The 24,157-nt window shown below is 36.5% G+C and overlaps 1 protein-coding gene across 6 annotated transcripts in view; it reads right to left on the minus strand.

The window, feature by feature from the left end:
* Positions 1-463: 463 nt before the first annotated feature.
* Positions 464-24,157, minus strand: part of si:zfos-2326c3.2 (mitogen-activated protein kinase kinase kinase kinase 4) — a 61,334-nt gene continuing 37,640 nt past the window's right edge. For 3 of the 6 annotated variants that reach the window (XM_015351371.2, XM_015351369.2, XM_006632839.3), the window contains 16 exons: positions 23,913-24,044; positions 21,495-21,562; positions 21,022-21,143; positions 19,117-19,211; positions 18,061-18,179; positions 16,572-16,662; positions 15,599-15,769; positions 14,883-15,006; positions 13,316-13,471; positions 12,288-12,431; positions 11,703-11,837; positions 10,227-10,327; positions 8,224-8,373; positions 6,080-6,239; positions 5,300-5,439; positions 464-4,208 (listed from right to left, as the gene is read on the minus strand). In XM_015351371.2, the coding sequence (XP_015206857.1) occupies positions 4,125-4,208; positions 5,300-5,439; positions 6,080-6,239; positions 8,224-8,373; positions 10,227-10,327; positions 11,703-11,837; positions 12,288-12,431; positions 13,316-13,471; positions 14,883-15,006; positions 15,599-15,769; positions 16,572-16,662; positions 18,061-18,179; positions 19,117-19,211; positions 21,022-21,143; positions 21,495-21,562; positions 23,913-24,044 (1,992 nt within the window). In that variant the 3' untranslated portion in view covers positions 464-4,124. The remainder of the gene's footprint in view (positions 4,209-5,299; positions 5,440-6,079; positions 6,240-8,223; positions 8,374-10,226; positions 10,328-11,702; positions 11,838-12,287; positions 12,432-13,315; positions 13,472-14,882; positions 15,007-15,598; positions 15,770-16,571; positions 16,663-18,060; positions 18,180-19,116; positions 19,212-21,021; positions 21,144-21,494; positions 21,563-23,912; positions 24,045-24,157) is intronic. The other 3 variants (XM_015351368.2, XM_015351367.2, XM_015351370.2) reach the window with 3 other exon arrangements.

A 24,157-nucleotide genomic window follows, 5' to 3' on the forward strand; every position in this document is an offset into this window, starting at 1 on the left:
ACCCGAACAAGCGAGAGCTGCGGAATCGATGGGAGTTCTGCCGAAAAACACGATTCGAGAAAGATCAGGAGCTGAAGTTCTTTTAATACCCTTGACGTGTATACACGCCCTATTCTAAATTTGCTGATTATTTGACACTGGAAAGAGGAGCACGTTACAGGACGTCCTTAAATCCGTACACTTATATAGCGCTTTTCTGGACAATCCATTCAAAGCACTTTACAGGTAATGGTGACTCCCTTCCACCCTCACCAATGTGCAGCCCCACCTGGTGTCCCCGTCACAATACTGGGGCATTAGGACCCACACAGACCGCACGGTGAGCGCCCTCTACTGGTCTCATTAACATCTCACTAACGCAGCAACCTTCGCTTTCCCAGGTACTGTCTAGGCTCACACCTGCCGAGCTTCAACTCTATGTATTCTGTCACACATACTGTATTTGTACATTAAAAGCACAGAATAACTTTCAACAAGATTTATTTCACACACTGCTGTTTACATATTGGTAACACCCGCAAAAGTGTTTTCCTGATTTAATAGGAATAGTGCATGAAATTTTGGATATACTCGGCACAAACCTTTATAACAATTTTTACAAATTGAGGAGAACAAAAAAGTTTTGGGATTATAATTTTAAAACAATATCAAGTAAATGATGATAATTTAATTAAAATGGCTTTGTCCTATACACAATACTTTATATTGGTAGGAAATCAATCACTGAATTTAATGCTTGATTTTTTAAAATAGGTTTTTGTTCAAGTTCTCAGTTTCCTTAACTCCAATGTTAAAACCCGCAAACCATTTTTAAGCAAGGAAACCTCTTAATACATTAGTTCCCCAAAGTCACATACAGTATATAAAACATTTAACTGTAGTAATCTTACCCTTCAATTATTGCTGGAAAACATGGAGCTTTACTGTTGTGCAGTTACTTAATTCAACTTTTTTATTGAAACAATATGTTTAAGTGTACAAATATGCAGCAGGTCTCAGCCATTAACTTTGAAGTCTCTTAATTAACTAAAAAATATAGACAAACAGACTTGATAAGCTGAATGAGATTGTTGCATCTTCAGTTCAGGTAAATATAATGAACACTAACACTTAATTTAAACATGGAAAATGTAATAGAAACAAAGAGGTACAACCTTTTATTATTCCACAATCCTCTAACCTGCCTTAAATCCTGCATCAACATACACAGTTCCTCTCTAACACATCTACAAAACACGTTAATGCCATCAAGTTAACTTTTTTCTACAAAGGTGATATTTTTCCTTTTATTGCAGAAGTTAATTCAACCATTTCAAAGCAGGAAACCTATCACATCACTCAGAATTTCGCCAAAATCTCCTTCATCCTGTGAAGTACTCTTTAAACCTGGTTTTATGTTAACATATTCAACATATTTCTTAAAGGTCCATTATCTTTTTTTTTACAGATATTTTAAAAATAATTCAGAACAATGAAAAGCAACAGGTCTATTAAAAGTACTGAGGCAGTAGTAAATTTACCTACATTACAAAATCATTACAGCATTGCACACAGCATTTTTCATCTAGAATTAGAATTATTTTAAATTAACTGTTTTTGGAAAGTAAATATAATGCACGGTTATCCTTAAGGGTATTTACTTTAATGTTACCCTATGAACTAAAATGATTATTTTTACTTTTCAGTTTCTTTTCAATTGATTTTAAACCAGCCTCCATTTGGCTCCCTGAAGGAAGCAGGGGAACCACTGTATACTAGATTGCATTGGAGCTGGTACATTGCTGTGAATACAGATATTTAAGACTTTGTCTTAATTTGGAAGTCTATCCCTTAATACTACATTTTCACCTGAAGGGTCTGATAATCAGAGTTGTTCTAAATTCATAATTTCTATCCATTTCTATAACTACTGTAGCATGGTGCATCTTCATAAAAAATAATGAATTTTAATTTCAGTACCTCAGAACACTAATGGCAAACAAAATGCTATGTTGGCTGATCATGACCCAGCACCAGCATTGTCTATTTACAGTGAATATAGAGATACTTGTCAGTAATAAAATAAAATGTTAATAAACACAAGTCTTATAAAGAGTCCTTTTACTGCTTTTAAATACTTACAGAACCAGCTGCTGAAATTATCCACCTGTACATAAAACATTTTCTTCACTACTAATATGAAGTGTGAGGTTGTGCTCTACCTAGTGGCAAAGCATAGTATTTAACAGTTTTTCAATTGGAAAAAAAAAACCCACAGTCCATAGTGAAATTTTAAAGTTACATATCGAAAGCCTTGCTCAGTTGTACAACTCACGAGTGTTTTATCTAACACATACTGTAGTACAAACTGTGTTGTCCTCAAGCGAATGTTTCAACATAAAATACAATCCACTTCATACACCTTAAATGACAATTATCTTAAAGTGAAAATGAAAATGGTGAAATTTTTTTTTTTCTTAGAAGATGGATCATCTCTATAATTCTCATCAACTAACATGGACTATTTTTTCCAAGCAAATTTAAAATGCTTTATCTTAGATTAAGCATCTTAAGTGCCTTCATTGATATATACAGTATTGTATGAAACCGAAACGTGTAATGATAACAATAATACGATTTGCCACTTGTGCTCTAATGGTAAAAAAAATCAACAGCTTGCACTTTTACAATGAACTCCATGCAAAATTAGACTGATTTATGTTGAAAAAATTATCAGGTTAAGATAAATCCTTCAAAATTGAATAAGTCGTTCTCAGTCACCTCTGTGGTTTTTAACAATGTTTCATCGTTCTGCAGTAATTAATGGCACTTCATTATCCTTTCCGAAAAGTCTCCTTTTCCAGAAGTAAACAGATACAGTAATAAAGTGCCTTCACTTTGTTTCAACCAGAGAGACAGCTTTCCCTAGTTCCAATCTTTTTCTCTGTTTCAGTAATACTGTAGAATATTTAGGAAGACATTTAAAATTAATACCATTTTAAAATAATATTATTTTTTTTTATATCGGCACTGCTACAGGATTTCAGATAAAAATGATACATTATAACAGTGCAAAAAGACAAAACTATTAAGAACACTTCATTATACAAGGAGTCAACCAGCTAAAATATAATGTGTAAAAACAGTGCAAAAAATGTACATTTGCGAATGTACAAAGAGACTTGGTGTGGGCTAGTGTAGCTTAAATGTTTACCTTATAAACCAGTGCAATACACTGCCTCATACTTTAGAATGCTGTCTGGTAACTTCATAGATCCTATTATAGTTGTCTACAGCGATTTCCAACTAAGTAATGATTTAACTTGTATTAATGCTTTTTTGTTCTTAATGCTAACTAACTCATAATGCCTTGCATTGCTAATGCTAATTAGAAGTAATTAAATAGCTCTAATTGATAAACTATGGGCATAAAACCTAATCTCTGTGCTGTGATAAATGATAACTGCAAGGCTACACTAAAATTGTTTTGTAATCCATTACTGCAACCTTAGATTAAGGACTAAAGCAAGAGCAAGTTTAAATTTATCTTTTGTTTAAGTTTCAATTAAATGTGTATAATTTAAATGGAAGTGCTTTAAGACCTTTGTGCAGTTGAATTTCAGCAAATGGTGAAAACAGACCTTAACTCTCAGACCTAATTCACAAACTGCACATTCTTCATACATTTCTAACTCATTATGTACTATAGATTTTTGACTTACAGTGGATCTGCAATTTTTCTTATCTAATTAACTGAACTTTCTGAGGTATATATCTAGTGCTTTACAAACTGCTTTTTTAACTATTGCACAAACTACATACCAATTACAGCAATATATACTTTGTGGCCCTGCGGTCGAGAACTTAAGGAAAGTATTAATGCTTATTACAGTACTAGTTGGCTGTGCCAAGGTCCTCCATAAGGGAGGACTATAAGTTTATGCACTTTAATGCTTATGGTTGTTCAGAACAGCTGTGCATTTTTAAAAGATCTTTTGGCGCAATGTTTTATTGAGACTCGGGTGTGTCTATGCTTCAGCTTTGTAGGAATCAACTGCAGGATAGACAGGATGAGAAACTGGCTGTCTGTTGCAAGAAGTCTTCTAGGGAGCACTGTCTCCAGTGCTCTGCTAGGTTCTCTTCCTTCACCAGTGGAATAGGGAGTTCTGCCCAAGTGTCATAAAATAAATTTGGCTGCTTCCACCCGACTGGACTGAGGCAAAAAAGACCTGAAAACAAGCACACATACAGATGTAATTATTATGTGCACAGATTTCTGATCTGAGACTGCAAATAGTGACTAAAAAATGGAATGTATGTTATTACTGCCGACTTTGGGATTGTAGAGAATTATCAAAGAATCAGGGTATTTTTAAATCTCTGTATTATGACATTTTCTAAATGAAAAAAAAACAGGTGGTACTCTCACACACTACTACTGTATGTATGTACATTTAACAAATGCTGGTGGTGTCAAAAATCAAAGTATTACTTTCGAAGGAATAAGCAACAGAAGTAAATTCTACTTTAATGAGGGAGAAAGATTGGTACAACTTTAACAAAAGATCAAACTTGAATGGCTTTTTAAGTTATAAATCAAAACTGTAATACACTTCAAAACAGATTATTAAACATTTTTATTACTGTCTGTTAATGTTTTGTTATTACTGTGATTAACGAACGATAAACATTCAAATGTATTACCACTTTTTCACTTTTCACTTTTTTTAATTTTCATATTTATTGTAAATTAAATATTACTGGATAAGCAAATTAAAGTAAAAGTATTAAGTCAACTTTCACATGATTTAAAAGAGCAATACATTTATTTTTTAACCAACAGAGAACACATTGTCATTCACAATGATGACTGGGAGACTATTCATTTACAGTAAATGGCTATGTAAATTTGCTATGTAAGGCACCTTTCTTTAAGGTACAGAGTTGCCCCTTCCAGTTACAGGACATGACCACAGCCCTGCTAAAATACCAGTTCATGGTGACTTTACACTTGGAAATCTTTTAAATAGTACAAAAAACTCAAACTTTTTAAATGAAGCCCGACAAAACAAAATGGTTTCCTGAAAGATCATAGCAACAAAATAGACAATTAATGATAAGATCTACTGATAAAACTCTAAAATAATATAAGTAAACATTTATTTGTTCCAACTACACCAACAAACCAACTAGAACCCCAACAAGAAAAGAAAAGCATAGGATTTCATTTAAAAATCTACAATATATTGGCAAAAATCACCAAAGAGCAAAAAGGTATAAGAGTAGTGAACAGTATAACAATAGTAGTGAAGTTATTTACCTTATCATTTCTTTCACAAAGAAATTTCAATTTTTGTGCCTTCTTGTGCATGAAGACTCCTTCTAGATTTGCCGTCTCCACTGATCTCAGCTCGATGGCTTTGTCACCCCAGCCCATGACCTGGTTTGACTGGAGATAGGCTGCAAAAATAAGACACAGTGCGAATGTATAAAAGCTTTTAGTCTTGCTTTTTGTTTAAGAGCACTCTGGGACAAAACACCCGTTTTTTCATAAATGACCTGGGATAAAATACCAGCTGCCATTTAAAAAAAATCAATAGCTCCTGTTCAAAGTACCTTTTATCAAATATATACTCCGCCTGCAGTTTCTTACACTATTCATTAAAAGCCAAGTGTCTTCTTTTGCTAAATCCCTGAAGAACATGTGGTTCCGTGATTAATAGGGAGGTCGAAGGGCCCAACAAAATGGGTCTCCTCAAACATCTTATTTTTAGACCCAGTGCCCTAAATCTGTCAAAAAAGGTTGAATCTTACTTTCCTCTTTTATATCTCCACTCTCTACCCATGTAATATTTAGTATATTACAGATTACTATAAGGAGATCTAAAGAAGAAATAGCAAAGATGAGCAAATGAGCCTGAGATTTGTTTCGCCTTTTGTCCCTCTTAAATATGCGAGCATTTATGTATCCATAAAATTAAATCACATGTACAGGTAGTAGCTGAGTGCCAAAAAGTCACTTTTTCTCAATCTTGTGAAAATACTTGTGCAAGGAGATAAAGGGAACTCCACTGAAATTCTCGTTTCTCATGGTACGTACCAACAGAGGCAGGCATCTCTCCCCACTGCAACACGGTCTCTTTAATGATTCTCCCATATGTGTCAATGTAGACCCCCTCATCCTCATAGCACACCAACACTTCCATGCCATTGGAGTTGGGTAAAATGATGATAGCATGGGGGTGAATGCTTCCCTGGATCTGAAACAAAAGGCATCCGTTTTAACCAGACAATCAAAATGACAAGCCAGCATTACCAATTTCTTTCATGAGCACTTTCAAAACCACAGAAGTACTGTACCAGCTTATAATTCAACAGCTGAAACAGTATTTCTGAGAGATTTGATATTCAGAAGCAGGCGAATGTCTGTGACAGCACTGAAACGTCATAGATTTAACCAAACTAAGCTTGAAATGTTTCACAATCTCTCTTAATGATCCCTACCTGCTCTCTTATTCTTTTCGTTGAAATATACATTACATTGTATTTGTGCAAACATTTAACAATTGGGAAAAATAACAGGATTTATTTTTGGTTCTCAAAAGCAGAATCTTTAACCATTTACTAAACCAATTAAACAATCACGCGACAGTTCACTTAATGCTTTGCACCATGGGATTCTTTAATTAATTACAAGCCACTGGAGAGACAGCACAACTCAGAAACAGCTGTCTTATTAGAAGAAAGACAATCAGTAATCACGGCAAATCATGAATCAAAGACAATGCAGATAAAATCAGAAAATCATAATACTGCTAAGCCGTGAATAAGACATTTTTATATAAAAGTTAATGATGGTCGACTGTGCTAGTTTTTGTTATTACACTTTCAGTAAAAATGATTTGTTAAAAGATGAGCCTCAATTCATGGCAGAGAGTTTGGAAAATGAATGAAGTCATTTTTAACAGTGCAGAATATCACCTTAAAAAGGATCCATTTTAGCCGCTTCTGGAAAACTGTTTCTTAGATCAGAAGCTACGAGATGAGCTCTGCACACACCCACATGTTCATACCCACAGGCACACACTCATGATTGCTGCTGAAAGCCATGCATCTATGAAAGCCATGCAGTGTTTGTTAATAAGAAAGATGATACGGAATCAAAGATTATACTTGCCCCACTGAAAGCCTGTTTCCCACATAAGAAACTGTCCCTCTGCTGTGCAACCACTATCCTTAACATTAAAACTGGCATCCAGAGCCGAAGAGCAATTTTGATACGCTGCCTTGGTATTCTCATGAGCCAACAGCGGAGGGAAAAGAGTGCGAGGAAAAGTCAGTCTGTGTGCGCGCGCAGAGGAGTGGGAGAGATCGAGAGAGTGCTGTCCAGTGAGTTTCAGTGCAATGCAGGCGATTCCAGCTCCCAGGCTGAACTTGAACCACCACTGATCTGGTGCTCAGTAAAAATATTGATTTAAAAAAGGGGGGAGAAAAGACAGCAGCTAAGAGAACATTTCACCAAGAGCATTATTTTAAGGGAGGTGTTGAGGTAGGGGGGTTGGGGGTGGGGTATTTTTATCACAATCTGTTTTGCTGAAAAGTAGCACACAGGGATAAAGATGTTGGGCCAGGCAGGACAGCCAATCGAAGCTATCTGGGGCATATCACTTGGAGAGATGTTATCTAGATGGATTAAGAGCTAATTATAGTGAAAATAAAACTTTTTCTACTTAGTGCCTCTTCCTTTATGTGTGCACTGTGCTAGCATACAGTGTGTGTTCAGAATGCTAGTTTTGATCATGTCCTGCACTTCGATAAAAATAAATTTTGGGAGATGGCATCTCATTTATACAATGAGCTTGTGTGCCCTGCTGAGTAGTGACAGATTATAAACTGCCCTTCTTGTAAAAGAATTAACAATAAGCAACACTTCACACTCTTGGTAAACTGCAGAACTGTGCATCCAGATGGCACAATCTCTTATCAATGTCTTCCAAACCGTACCTGTTATTCTTAGAATATTCTTAGAATACAGAAGACAGCTACACATATTAATGAAACAAAAAAAAACCACCAACACGTACACACTCTCCTCTTTATATTTCATCTGCAATCTAAAATACATGCTATCTTGCGAACTAGGAATGCACTGCACATATTGCCATATTTTTTGTCAAGAAAATTAAATTAACAGCTTGAATCTTGAATCCAGCAAAGATGGCGTGAAATTGTACTGTGACTCACGTGTGTTGGCAGGTAGAGATCATAGGTAGTTCCCGAATCAACATCGATGGCGTGAAAACCAGACACTGAGCCATAAATGACCTTTAACCTCACTCCTTCTTCCACAGTCAGGTCCACTGACAAAGGCTTGTAAGCAAGTGAAGAAAAGGACTGCACAAAATAAAACAGGAGGTATTAATACACTTAATATTAATAATAATCCCTTAAATTTACAGAGCACCATCTCAAGGGATCCTATAGTACTTTTGTATAGAAGACAGGATCAACTTCATCTACTACTGAAATGCAGCAACCCACCTACTGTAGGTGATGCGTGGAAATCATTACACACCAGCAACCAATATTCACTGCTGATCAGGTGGAGAATGGAGAAAATGCTTTATCACTTGAGTTAAGGAGAAACCTTAGCGAGGCCAGAGCATGCAAGCCCAGGCAGGTATTTAACCAGTACAACTGGTTAACAGCTTGTTAACACCCGTGTTCTTACAAATAGCGTCATGGTATTTTTTAATGACCAAGTAATCAGGATGGAGGTTTAGCATCTCATCCAAAGGACACCACCTCCTGCAGCTTAGTATCCCCTGTCACCATATAGGGGCATTGGCTTTAGCAGTTCAGGTCCAGAGGAAAGCCTACTGGTCCACCACCACCACCAGTTGCTGCAGCAACCTCCATTATTACCTTGGAGATCTTTCTTCCTAGTATTGATCAGGCCCAGCCCTGCTAAGGCAGGCAAGATCAGGCAAAAAGGGGGTAGAGGTACTCTCTCACGTCCTTAAGGAAAGACCAGAATTATAATGTGCTTTTGGGAAATGTAATACTAGTCTCATTTTGAGTTAGAATAAAGTATAAGATTGCAGGTTCATTGTGGCGTGGTGTCTCACCAGGTCATTTACTATATAGAGTGGTTGACAAACTTTCAAATGCGTTGTTTATTAAATTTTTGCAAAGACAATATACCTATTCTGAAAAATAAAAGTTAATTTGTTATTTTGTATTTTGATTATATTTTGCTTCAATCTTCACTTCCGTTGTGACATTTTGTTAAACAATACAGTGGTCACTGTAAAATTAAAAATGAATCTTGGTTCTATTTCCTATTAACCATGCATCAAAGAGTCAAGTGGTTTGATCAATGTAACTCACATTCTCAGTGCAATCATAATACATACAAGCAGTCGATTCAAAATTCTAGAATGTGGCACAAAAATGGATCATAAACACTATGAGGATTCTGCAACAGTGTCTTTTGATGAGAGCATGTTACTGTTTAAAATTGTTAATTAAAAGGCATGATAATGCACACTACAATCTAGGCTGAAAATATCTCAATCCACTATGTGATGTATTATATATAATATAGAGCAGTTTTCCTTAACAGACGGAAACTAGTTATTATAGAATATTCTATCAAAAGTAGACCTTGCCCCTCAGGAAATTTCAGGAAATAGGACACTTTTCAGAAGGTGACCCTTTTTAACTTCACCACTCTGTATTTTCTTTGAGGATAACATTATGGTAGCCTAGATTTTCAATGGCAATGAAGTAGAAAGAAGTCAAACAAATCCAATTAAAAAAAAACATTTTAATATAGAAAAAGAAACAAACAATATTTGATTTCTGCTCCTTAACAAGAGAAAAGAGGCTGCAGTCCCACAGAATAACAACATTTACTGAATCCACCCCTTTTGAGCTTAGGTTGTTAAAGTTGATTATTTTGGACTTGCAGGCCAATGTCATTCATTTACTATGGAGCAGAAAATTGACCACAGCAAAAAAAAAAGGACCAATGTGTTTTTTAACCAGGAAGAATTTATGCTGCAATAATACTTATTTGAAGATATTTATTTTTTTCTCAACTGTTTAAATGACTGAATTCTCATTCATAATAATGTGTTATATTTAAATAATAAATAATAAATTTGACATAATTTCTGTCCCACTTCAGCTCCCTCTCACTTTACACCCCTTACAAAGCTGCAGAATGTACATACAGTACTCACCTTAAAAGCCATGAATTTGTGGTATGGTTTTGGAGCCCATGCATACACTTCAACAGAATACTTCAAGGCAATCACAAGAAACTTGATCCTTTCGTACTTCACTAAAATATAAAGGGAAAGTAACTTCAAATCCTTATCATTATGAACTTATGATATTACACAATGTCAAATTGGTTTCTAATCATATTGTTTGGGTTACTGGCCTACCTTTCTTGAAACACTCTAAGCAGCCAGTGTCTCCAAATTTGTGCAAGCTCAGTTTTGCACTGAGCCGACATTTGAGTTGCATTCAGCCCTTTAAAAAAACTCAAACTTTAGATGAAAGCTTGGCAAAGTGAAGTCATCACTGAGTAATACGTAATTAATTCCCAAAAGCTTACAGCTAGTATTTAAGTATTTTTGTTTTAATGATTCAAATTATTTATTTATCTTAATTAATGATATAAAAAACAATACAATTTCAACATCCTAATCATGATAAGAACTCACTAGGTATTGTGACAAAGGCTGACCTACTGTTACTTTGCTAGATGGGAAAAAGGCAACAATAGGACCAACAATAAACTTCTTCCAATACATCCTGTGTTAGGAATGCTGGTCAGTGTTACAATCAGGGAAGGAGAAAGCACTTTTGCTGAGGTCAGCATTACAGCAACCAGACTGAAATGTTATTTCAAGGATATAACTGTCATGCCTACTACTGAGACCTTTCACTTATTAGTAGTGGGACTACAATACATGTCTTAAAATAAGCAGTGAGATGTTTTAACACACACACACACATAAAGAGTGAGGAACTGGTCAAGCTGATAAAGGAAAACAAAATTCTCTCCCTGTAGCTTTTAAAACAATCAAAGTTTCATTTAAAAGGGGACATTCTATTTACCTATGAAACACATGAGGCTTCAGCTTTAGAGATTAGTTTAATAAGGATTTGAGGGCATTTAATTGTTTTAATTAGGGGTGGTATTTGCTGAAAATATTTGATAATTTCTTTTTGAGGCAATAGTTGGTCAGTTAATCTGTGTATTTGTTCTTAGCAATCAAAAAGAGAACACCTTACCCAGGAGCACCTTCATAAACGCTAGGAACACACTTATAGTACTTCTATTGTACCCTTTTGTTGGCTGAGCTGTGCTAAAATGACACAATCTTATTGCACGGTGTGAGAAAGTTGTCAATCAAAGCAGTCTGCAAAAATATCATGATGCTAATCTGCAAAATGTGTGGAACACAGGGAAACATTTAGTTAAAAACAATGTCCCCTAAATTCCTTAGTTGATGAATTGGCTTGATTCAGTTATTAATCAGAACAGCCCTAGTTTTAATCATTGATCTTTCTATTAACATGTGAACTTAACTTCTCTCACAGAGTGCCAGTGTAATGGTTCTATACATAAGGAAGAAGTACAGAAATACAAGCATGACAGAAACAGAAGAAATCACTAACACGATATCATGGGAAGCTGGACTCACCAATTTTGTAATGCACACACCCTTCCAAGTCTCCCACTGATGTCCAGCCTTGCCTTTTCTCCACATCAGGATCGTTGCGCAAAATCTTGTTCCGAAGCCACGACAGATAATACAACCTCAGCTTGTTCTTTTTACCTGAAGTAAATAATTCAATATAGCTGTGAAAGGGGTGCCAATAGTAGATGGGTGGCAATCGTATGTATAGTATGCGATTAACAGCAGCAGAATTGTCGATACACAGATCTTTATTTAGCATTGAGAGATTCTCAAGGGCACCACTAAAACATATCCCATATGCTCATCTTTGGTTCACATTATACCATATTGGATCAAACATCAATAGCTGCCAACCCTTATGAACAGCAATTACACTTTGCTGCCATGGCAGCATTGGTATTGATGGGAAACTCTGTAACCGGGGCATGAATGTCCCCTGATACGACACAAGGAAGCATATGGAAGGTGCCACACATACAGTACAGAAGAGTCTGCCAGCTGGGCAGTCAGCTAAAGAATTCCTCACTGATTGCAGCTGCATCTTAACAAGCATATTAACATGTTCCCAAATCCACCACCGGTGCTGACCTGAAATTGTAATGAGCACGTTCAGTCCTTCCAGTACGTCCATCTGCTGGAAGCGTCTTCTGCTAATGAGGGAGTAGACCTTCCCTTGACCGCTGCGGTCCAGCAGCCACAGCCCGTTCTCCGTGCCCACCAGCAGGTTCACGCCTGCCGAGAGAGAGGAGCTCATTGCCGAGAGGGTACGGCAGCCCTCAGAGGGCTGGATGCCCAGTCTCCGGTTTTCAAGGAGCCAAACATCTCCTTTCCCACGTTTCATTTCATTAAAAAGTGAACGTGACGTAACATCTTCCTTGTGTATCCATTCTGTAAACGTTTAAGAGCTGCGCATTACTCTAATATGGCGCAGTGATGTATACGGGAGCACTTCCTCTGCTAAGTGGAAATGGTGTCAGTACCCTCTGACACTACATTTTAGGAAGGGGTGCTTTTAAATGCAACAGTTACATATCGATATTTGTTAATTTACATTTTACCTCATAAATTTTACAATTCTCAACCCTTCCTTCAACTTCACTCAGTTGCTCTAGGCTGTGACTTTAATGTTAGCAGATACTGTATTGCTTTACTTAACTTCTGAACGACTCCTGGGTGAGAATCACAATACATAATTACAAGGATGAAACTAATCGCTTTTGAATACAATCGAATGTTAACCCATGCCATGTGTGATGGACTGGGTTGTGGCATTATTCTTTATTGCTCCACCTTATTTCCACAATCTTGCAGGAACAACAGAACAAGCTAATTGTTCTGAATCACAGGAATTATCTGAAAGATTCAATCCTACAGTACATCTCAATGAAATTGATTAAAAAAACACCTCAGGTTTACTTTTCTTCAGACAATAATGGGTGTCCTTCTCCAGGCTGTAATCTGAAGTTGACAGCCAAATTTCAAAACAGTGCTACAGTATGTGTTTAAGATGGGTGGTTCAGGGTGCCTATGTACATATTTGGTGTTTACTCAATGATCAGGAACATTGTTGATTTTCACTCAAGCCCTCCTCTGAACTTCCTGATCACAAGATTTACCCCACAAAGCAGCACACAGGATCTCGGCATTGAATTTCTTCTTGTATTTGCGGATCTCGGGGGTGTCACTCTGAGGACGAATGTTGGTGGGATTCACGTTGACCACAGATCCTTTCCTGGCATTCTCCCTTCGGAATGGCTCTGCCTTACAGCCACCTGCAAGTGGAAATTGTACAGTAAATATCAATTTTTTTGATGACAGAAATGAATTCTTTCTACTTTGTGCTACAATGAACCCAACAAAAACAGAAAATGAAGTGCATCAAACAGAGAGTCATTCCAATTGGAATCAATTCATTTTATGATAGGAATAATTTGATCTGTTTTAACCTGACTTATAATTGCTTGGCTATACATATGTTCATTTCCATGCTCTTTTACGTTATACAGTATGTCACCATTAACTACTGACTTTCAAAAGTAAGGTAACACCCTCCATCTTGTGAGAGGAAAAACAATGTACAAAACATGCAAGCCAAGCTACGTGTTTGTTCATTTAAAAATTCAATGAAGAAGCTCAGCTGGAATGAAATCCAGCAGGTTTGGGAAGTCGAGGGTCACGGCTGGAACCCCCACCACCCTGTCTTTTCAGAATTATTGAGGGGTCCCAAAATGTATTCACATTAACAACGAGCCCCCTGGATCCTTAACACAAAACATACAGCCTGAACATACACCATTAATGAGGATTCGTGCTGTTAAAGAGAAGGGGCTACTCCATTTGCACCTCTGCTAATGAAATTATTTATGGCATCTTCAATATCCAGTGAAACAGAAGCTCTGTGAATACTGTATGTGGCACCGAGAAGCATTTAATGTTTTATTCACATGCAGGTTTTGCATGTTCCTTTTCTTTCTTGAAATTCTGTCAGATCAGATATGTTTTTGAAACTTTTCTATTGCATGATGCCATCTGCTAAATCCAGTTAAAGTAGAAAACTTTATTAAGTCCCTACCTTAATTCAATATTAAGGTAGTGCAAAATAGAGTTCAGGACAAGATGTGACAGTTATTTATCATTGTGAATACAAACTTCTACAGTAATTTGCCAAACACAAAGTAAAACTGCATTCACCCCTTCATCAATAATATGATCAAAATCATTGGGAGTGTTTTGATCACACACAGTACCAACGGAGTTGGTGCTTACCCTGTCTTATGGCATTATCGATAATTTTACCATGCTAACTGTGTGAACATCACACAGTTCCCTTTGTTTTTCTAAACAATTTTATATTACATTTTGAATGTTATATATTAAAGGAGGGTTCACTATGAAACAAAAGGATAAACATGGGTGTTTCAAGCACATTTTGAAAGTAGTTTTTGCAAAATGTGATCTAGTCATACTTTTTTTCATAAGAGCAATTTCTGCAGTGGGGTGAATCTGAGTGTGCTTAGGTAGGATCCCATGAAGGTCACTACCCACCCTAATTATATACGATTTATTGGCCGAACATTAGATGTTTGAAGTTGTGGTAATAATCTGATACACTGAAACAAATTTGCAAGGGTAAGACCTTATATTTACCACAGGCTGGAGTGTGAAAGATATGGGTTTACTCACTGGGACTTTGCCCCACAGGACTTTGGGGTGGGGAGATCTGCAGGAGTCGAGGGTCAATGAAGGGAGTGAAAGAGGAAGAGGAGGAAGAGGTGCTGTTTTTTCCTGGAGGGCTGCTAATGGGGCTCTGCAACACAGAAAACACAAACCCTGCTTTAACCAATTATTTTGCCTTAGTGACAGCAATACTGCATTGTATACAGTAAATTGGCCAATCCCATCTCTGAACGCCTGCTTAGCAATCTAAAGACTAAAAGCACAGCAGCACCCTCTGCTGTGTCAATAATTCATTACCTCGGCAAGGAATTTAATACAGGTTCATATTTTCAGTTTCTGTGTTTCAGTATTCATTAACTTTTATAAACAGCAAAGGAGAAGGTGACAGACTTGATATGAAAACATAACTTGAAAAAAAAAATAATTTGGCTCAAAGTCTTAGTTCAAAGACTTCTACTGTAGCTTATAAGGTACAGCCTTTAAACCTGGTTCCAAAATGTTGCTCTTCTATAGGAAACAGATTACATACGGTAAGACTACAGAATAGATGGAATGCTGATATTGAAAAAACACACTCATCCACCACCACATAGGTTTCTACTTGTCCTCCAGCCTTCCAAGTGCTTAACATCAGACCTGGAGAGTAAGTACACTGTGGAATATACTGTAAGTAAAGTTGTGTGATTAAATTACAAATAGTCAGCAGCTGTGTGAGGACTCACATCCAGGCTGAGAACTCGGTTCTGTGGAGACTGAGGAGTGTGGGAGTCTCTCTGCCTGCTCTGGGGCTCGGGGTTCTCACTTTGCTGTAGGAGATCAGGGAGAAGGTAATTCTGATTGCATAACTCTAACGCCCTCTGCTGGTGGCTACTCTTTAGGTCAGCTACATTCTGCTAAAACAAAGACAAAATACAGGTCTGCATTACTTTTGGGCGACCTTATCCAACACATTCAGAATTAAGCAATCAATTCCTTGCATTTATAAAGTAGTTCAAATACAGGAGGGGACCCTCTTTAACCTCTACATGAAGTGTAACACCCACCTGGGTGTTTTGCAGCAGCCATTTTGGGCCAGTAGCCCTATAACGTGCATAGGACATCAGGCAGAGAGCTGAGAAGTACAGTAACTTTGCCAATTGAACAAAGGGAGGCCAGACTATGCAAGCCAAAAGTGGAATTTAGCCAGGGTACAAGGGTTATCACCACTACTCTTATGCAATGGTAGATTAGAATAACACAAGTTAAGGGTGTGTACAGCTGACAGAACTTGTATTGTATTGTGAGGTATTGTTTGTCTAAAATGAACAGGTGCATATTATAACAAAAACGATCGCATACAAATGTAGATTTGTGTGACTGTAGTAGTTATAAACAACACATAAGCATGTGGAATGCACCCTCTAGTGGCCATATCTGAAATAAAACAATGTCCAGTTATTTCAACTTCACATGGTAGCTTTCGAAGAAACATTAATGTAATTTCTGCCTATTTAAAGGGGGACAACTGGTTTTTACAATAATCCAAGTGAGTGCAGTTTGGTTAATTTCTAATTCTACTTGATGTATTATGCTTATGGTACACTGACTCCATATAATATCCGAGAAATTAAATGGCTACACAGTTAGAACTAATGACTCAAAATATAAGGAATATAGTTTTTGCCCATCATTGCTGCTAGGGAATGGTAGTTTTACCTGTTGTTGATTTAAATTGCAGTGTGGCTGCAATACAATTCCTTCAGGGGTTGTTCGTAAAAATCTCCCTTTCCCATTTCTCATCACGGGCCTGTTTCACAGAAGGAAAAAGGCAAAGTTCACTATGAAACAAGCACTTAGTGTCAATGAACTTCAAAATTCAGTTGCTTAGCCAAACCTTAATAAAGTACCTGGAGTACAGGTGTAATCTGAATTATTCTGCGTTATTGGTTTAATTCGCCTTGCTGAGAGAACGGCACTGTGACCTTAACGATGAGGCTATGGTATGCTTCCTTCTTTTTACTAGAAATGAGTCAGGGAGCTGGTGTGAGGGTGGCGACAGAGTGAAGAGAAAGATGCAAAATGATAATGCATGGGTATGTGCTGTAGAATCTAAAACGTACATGGTACATAGGCCAGCAGGAGTGGGAATGGTTAGGATCTGACCTCAATCTTTTGTTTCAAATCGAATCCCAGAGTCACAGAAGAATTAGATAAGATTATTAGAATAAAGGGTCTCGCAGCACTCTTTTTTAAGATCGGTAAAGGAATTCTAACATTTTTCAGTTGGAAATATCAATACCTAAATATTTTTCATAAACTCAAAGTTTAAATATTATTCCTTTTCATTCTTCACATTTTTATTTCAAGGCAAAACATATCTTCCAATTAAAGTCGCCACTTCTACAGTACCACCTCTCTAGGATAGTCCGACTAAGAGCTCTTTCAAAACAACCTCTTAGGACTTCCAGGAAAAAGGAAGTGCTTACAGAAAGGGGATATTACGCCTTATAGAAACTCAGGCTTTCCTTACAGAAACAAGTCTTTCCATCAGTAGAATGTATTTCAGATACTTGGAATTTGGTTTGTTCAAAATTTAAAAGTCACATGCATGGATTATCCAAAATTATTTTAGGCAGGGTGAGTTTTGAGCATCTGTGGAAGAGGGATTATTTTCTAGTAGGCCAGCCAAGGTCTTTGGATAAGAGTGGTTAATACACTGCAAGTGGTGAAATGACTCACACTCAGGAGCATGCCATCTGTTAAAAATTGCTTAACCGGTAATGAATCGAAACTTTTTTAAATTGATTTTTTTTTTGTGCGGGGTAGTACTCTGAAACAAAGTTGGATTTTCTTTTTCTGTCTCTGTAGACATGGCAGATACAGTATTTGCACATCCAGGTAATGACCTCTGCGAGAGAACTCTGAAAGGTCTGGTCCCTGTTATCACCTGTGCTATGCTGGAGACTTTGCCTGAGGACGCAGATAAAGCTTTAAATTTTGATCTCTTGCAATGCAATGGAGCACATGGCATTAAGGCCAAGGCAAACCCCACTGGCTTGAGGCCTTAAGCAGTCTTGGCTTGACTTGAGTCCTGTCCTGTCGCTCCCCTGATAAGATCAGCACTGTGCACTGACTACAACTGCTAGCTGGAAAGAAAAGTAGTTAGACAGACAGAGTGAGAAGAATCACAGAGAAGTTTACAAACCGGAAGTGGCTCCTTTCATCGTCATCGCTGCTGCCAACTTCGTCACTGGATGATGAATATTCTGTGGCCTTCACAAAAGGACCAGGGTTTGATTTTATCCCAGAAGAATGAACTGCTACCTGCAAAACAATAAATGCCAGGCATTGCACAGGTATTGTTTGTGACGCATAATACAATCATACAAACAGCTATAACTGTTTACTTCATTTTTTAATAAAGCAAGATTAAGGCTAATCAAACTAAACAAAATATGGCTTCTTTTCTTCAGCAAAGTGTTCCTCTTCCCCACAGAGATAACCAAATAAAAAGACTGTGAAAAAACATTAAATAATCCTGGAAAAATCTTTATTTCACATACAGTTTTCCCAGATTCCAATGTGATATTTTATCTGTTCAAATAATAGAACTTGAGTAGAATCCAAGAATACAGCTGCTCTGTCATCATTCCCAAAGGGCGCAAACACTAGTGTAATCTACATTATGTTTATATGGCTATATTTCTTGAAATTAAAGAATAGTGACAGCAAATAAAAGCCCTACTCAGAAAAAAAACTTACTTTGTCTGAGGCTTTATCTCTGGATTTCAAAATAAAATTATATGAAACAGATTAAAATGGTCTGACACAATTAAAGATAATTTCTAAAAGTATTTTTGTTATTAACAGTCAGGAATTTAAGAACCAAGGCATACACTTAGATTATAAACGTTGAGATAAAAGAACTATTCCAAATATTACAAGATGTGCAGACAATTTGTCCTTCACAGAGTTATTGAGGATGTAGGGTAACAACTGTTTTTGTTGAGAGGGGTCAACTATTTCAAACATTTTCCAAAACATAAACAAAACCAAAATTACATACATTACTCATAAAACATTCCGTTCCTTTAACAGTTTTATAAAATATACCCCAGTAATAGTCCATAATAATCTTTTGTTTATGGAAGGTTTCTTTTAAAACAAAACTTGTTCTGACACTACTGAGTGAGAAACCTCCCCCTTTTGTAGTATAATTAGAAAGGGGATAGACATTCCCATAGCTCAAGTCAAAACATACTTGGTGCTGAAATGGCACTCCTGGGCAACCATCTTGTGACTTTTTGAACTGCTGGTGACGATTTTGTGGGAGAGGGCTGTCCATCTTTGAAAAACCTGAAAGATTAATACAGGTCACCATGAGATGTCATTCTGCTTACTATGCTTTCTATCAAGCCCTGCAACCCCAGTTACAGTATTTTTAAACTATTATTTTGACTTAATGCATATCCTATAGGATTAACTTGCCTTAATGAATGAATTCATAAGGGTTCAGATATTGTGTTTATTTCCCCACTAGTGTAACGGAGACTTACAGTTGCTTAATCATATTCCATGTTTCGCTATGTAAAATTCTTAATTTGCTGAGGTTCAGAGAGGACAAAAAGTTACAAATGTTTTTCAAAGCTTCTCTCTATTTATAACCCAGGAGCTGTGACTCATTACATACATGTGCCTTCTTACGACACTTCAAACACTACACTATCCCACGCCTGTGCATCTTCAGCGAGAACCCGACTTTCAAGAAACCCACAGTTTGAAGGACTACAAACTTGCAGTTTTTGATCTTTACATCTCTTTTTTAGTATCTTCTAGTGCCGACTGAATTAATTTAAAAAAAGGACTCTTCTCGACAAAGAAACAAAGAAAGTCAGAGGCAGAAAATAACCTGGGCAACGTTACTTCTGCACTTTAATTTCTTTGTGCTATTTTCAGCAGTTGCTGTGCACCCATTAATCGTACTTGCATTCTCCACCCATTCAACCACACAGCCAGTCAGTCATCCCCATGCCTCTTGTACACACCCACACGCCACATAAATAACCTGCAGAAGGTTTACAAAACAGAAAAGGGCTGTGCTTTCGGTTTCTCGGAGGGGCCAAATACTTTATTAAGGTTGTAGCTAAAAAAAAAATTATAAATTATAAAATAATTTGGGGTGTCCTTTTTGATATAAAGATCCTAAAGAAATTGACAATTTATATTAATTGATATAAAATCCATTTCAGGTGAACAAAACATGAACATAAACTAATACTCCAATATATTTGCACAAAATCTTTTTGATGTGTAAGCTACCAGCATTCTAATAGCTGAGTGAACAGTAATGAGCTTCACGCAATAGAAATAATATGAAACTTTTCCATGGAGTGCACATTTGACTAATTTGCATTATTTGGATTATCACACACCTAAAGCCTGCTTACTTTTGGAGATGAATGAGACATCCTCACAGTTGGCACAAAAACACAAAATCCTAAGTCACAGAACAGTATCAGGGAAAGTATACCATGTCACAGAAATTTAATTGAACAGTAAAACACAAACCAAAAGGCACAAGTGGAAACTATGTGGAAGTGTGTTTAACGCTGAGACCAAGAAGCACTTCTTCAAGCACAGTTCTTTCAGTTAATACTCTTTTTAAAGAGTAATCTGGAAATCTGAATAACTGAACATGAGAAAGAACAGCACTGAGAACATAAGAAACTGTGGCAGTATGGAACAAGCTATCCTGCCATGTTCTTGAAGACGATATCGTGGCTTCTTTTAAGACATAGCTGGATGAGATGCTTGGATCACTTAGCCTCTAACACAAAAACAGGCCACAAAGACCGTATGGCCTTCCTCATTTATAACCCTTTTTAAATAAATCCTTATTAATTAACTACAATCCTTTTTATCGATATGCATCTTCCAACTCCATCTAAATCAACTGCTGCTCAAGCCTGTGAACATGCGATCATTCAATGAAGCAATTACTGTTTTCAATTAAGGATACTATGACCCTCGATGGCTGGATAGTACCCAAACTATTGTTCCCAATGATCTCTAAATTACTTAACTCCATAAATGAATCATGGGTTAGCTGTGAAATTGGTGATCAAACGGTTAAAAATGTGCAGAATACCCTCCTCTCCTTTGTTACCTTTCTTATGTTCCTCTGTGAAAACAGACGAACCTGACTGACTGCTGCTGGTTGAGCTACTGGTGCTGAGGGGGGAAGTCGGCGTTGCCACCTTGTCTAGTAAAGACAGCTGCTGGAAGCCACTGGGAATATAAAAAAAATACTTTTAAAGAAGTTCATACAATTACAATTAGGCAATGTGTAACATTCACTTTTGGTGAATATGAAGGCAAAACAAAAGTTAAACATCAAAGTCTTGTGAGCCTGCAAAATACTTAGCCTTGGAACTATGAGCAGTTGTTTTCATTTTCCGATTCATGAATCTTCTCTTGTCAAATCAGATAAAACCAAATAATTTCCTGCATTTTTTCCCCAGTAATTTACATAAAGTACTAGATTCAACACATGCAGAGAATCCTTTGTGTATCATTCTCATATCTCTGTTTCTAACAACATTAGAACATTACTACATTATTACATTTAAGTAAACCCACCTGATGGAATTTTTCTGGTGATTTGAAAGTTCTCTACAGTAAAACTTTGATGTTGTTCGTTCTGGAACCTTGAAAAGAGGATTTAAAAATGAATGAGAAAAATAAATTCTCAGAAACATGGTTTTCTTCTACATTGTTTTCTATGGGTGATAAAAAGAAAATCTTTCTACAAATTCTGCATACAGTTTGTTTTGAGGGATTCAGTACTGTATGATATACAGTTCCTCGAACCTCTGGGAAAATCTGTTTTGTTCTGGTTTTAGAGTTACAGCTAATTATTAATACAAAAAAATCTTTTGTACAGTACTTTTGGTACTCAAGGCTAAATGGAAGAAAGGAACCAGTGACTAAGCAATTGTAAGTTTTATTTGAAAAAAAAAACCAGAACATCTGAGACTGGTAATAATGAATGCCAATGTTATTATCTATTTTCCCCAAACACAAACACGGACTGAAATGCAAACACTGAACTTCAGGAACAAAAGTTTTGCAACAAACGAACGGATAATAACTTAGTTCAATATGAACTGTAACAAAGCTAAAGGAATCTTAAGAGCTGTCTGCAAAGTGGCAGAATATTACATTAACTAATATATTCAGTAACTAGTCATACATAAGCAAAATAAAATGAATTCAGTCTTTCTGAACATGATCGGAATTTCATTGTGGTTTTAGAATTTGTACAACAAGCACCTTAAAATGAAGGAACACCGCCCTCTTAAAGAGGAACCGATCTTTAAACATCAGGTTAAAAGGGTAGACCAACTTCTTGAACTTAATACGCCTTTCCTTAGACAACATTTTATATGGAAGGTGAAAAAACATAAATGTACCCTAACTTGCAGCAAGCATCAGCCTCTGTCTGGTAAAACTCAAGCAGGTTTTAAAAACACAGAGGCCGGAAATGTACATGCTGCAGTGCTTTGAGTTAAAACTCTTTAAAAAAAGTTATCTGGGAATATGAATAACTGAACATGATAAAAGAACAGCATTGAGAACATAGAGTACTGTTAGAAACCTCACCTCAGATTGAAAAGAAAATTTAACAATGAATACTATGAATACATTCTACTTGATTGAGGTCTGTTGGAACAAATTGTAGCAATGTAACAAATACTTATTTTAAAGAAGCACAATATTCAAGGCAACACTTAAGTATCTACGCTGGGTCTACGTATTTTCACAGCTTCCACACAGTTTTACATCAGTTTTTCTGCGTTTTATGATGCTCTGCCATGCTTTTACTCTGCTTTGTTGTACATATTTCAACACTGTATTACCACTATAAACAAAGCAGGGAAAATTCAAAATAAATATGAAAAAAATGTTTTTTTCAGATTATTGCTTTTGGAATTTGCTTGAGAAAGCAGCAGTTTCACAAGCAAAGACCAAATCTTGTGAAATATGCTATAAAAATACAGCATGTCTATCACGTTGTAAAAAGTGGCAGCATTTTGGTCACGGGTGGCATAAGTATCCTTAGGGAAGTCACAACCTCATAAAAGGGCCTCAGTTTCCTTTGCCAACAAGATCAATAACAGTATGTACAAGAACAAAACAAGCAATGAAATGAGGAAATTCTTTACATGTGCTCATTTACAACAACTGTACACTGCAAAACAGATTTCTTCACCCAAGTGAAATATTTTCCCAGCAAGACAAATAAATACATTTAGAGAGGCAAAATGAAGGAACAGGTCACTTTCCTTTTAAAATGCTTAAGGGAAATTTCTAAAGAAAGCTGACTTCTTAAGACAAACTGAGAATTTTACTGATTTGCAATGACATAGCTACCATTTCGTTCCAGCATTAATGCATGGGAAGGTTTTCTCCTCTTCCATACTGTGGAAATTCACAGTGGAGTGAGAATGCAGTGGATGAGACTGTCGAACACCTCTTATAGGTCAAAAAAATATCCTATATGTAGATTTCTACATATAAATCCACACTTACTGTATATGTAGAAATGTAGATTTCACACTCATATCTGAAATCTTGTTCCATTACATATTTGCTACCTTCTCTTAAAATTGCACAGCATCTGCTATGACAACAATCTCAGACCTTGAAATTCCTTGCACTCTAATTATAACTTTGAAATATAAAACTGGGCTCTTCACTTGACTTTATGGCTACAAGCTTATTGAGATAGGTTTTCTCCACTTGATCCAATGCAGCTTTTCAACATTTTCTTCTGTGACAAAATGTTGATATTATATGTATTAATGTCCTTATTTCCTTCTTAATAGTTCCTACTTAAGAAATATTTTAAGAAATGTTCTGCTCCCACTTGTAAAAACAGTTTTAAAAACAGCAAAACAAGAGCTTGATTTTATTCTTATCCTGGGATAAGGCATTTAAGTCCCAATATCATCTTTGTATGTCAAGATGCTTTCTCAAGCAATGTCTGATGGTTACCTTGGGGGGTAGTTCCTCAGAGTTTGAAAAATCCCAGAAAACATCATCTTGCTCTGGAGACAGTGGACTCATGGCCATATCTGACATAGAGCTGCTGTGCTGCGTATCTCTGCTCAGTCTGAGATTCGCATTCTGAAACACACAGTATAACAAGGTTACTATTTTGTGTTAAATGCAGTACCTACCACCATTTAATTTTTAAAAACAACATGTATTAGTTTCATGATCATTAATATAAATCTGTC

Source organism: Lepisosteus oculatus, chromosome 8 (genome assembly GCF_040954835.1).
Source record: "Lepisosteus oculatus isolate fLepOcu1 chromosome 8, fLepOcu1.hap2, whole genome shotgun sequence".
NCBI classification, from domain to species: Eukaryota; Metazoa; Chordata; class Actinopteri; order Semionotiformes; family Lepisosteidae; genus Lepisosteus; species Lepisosteus oculatus.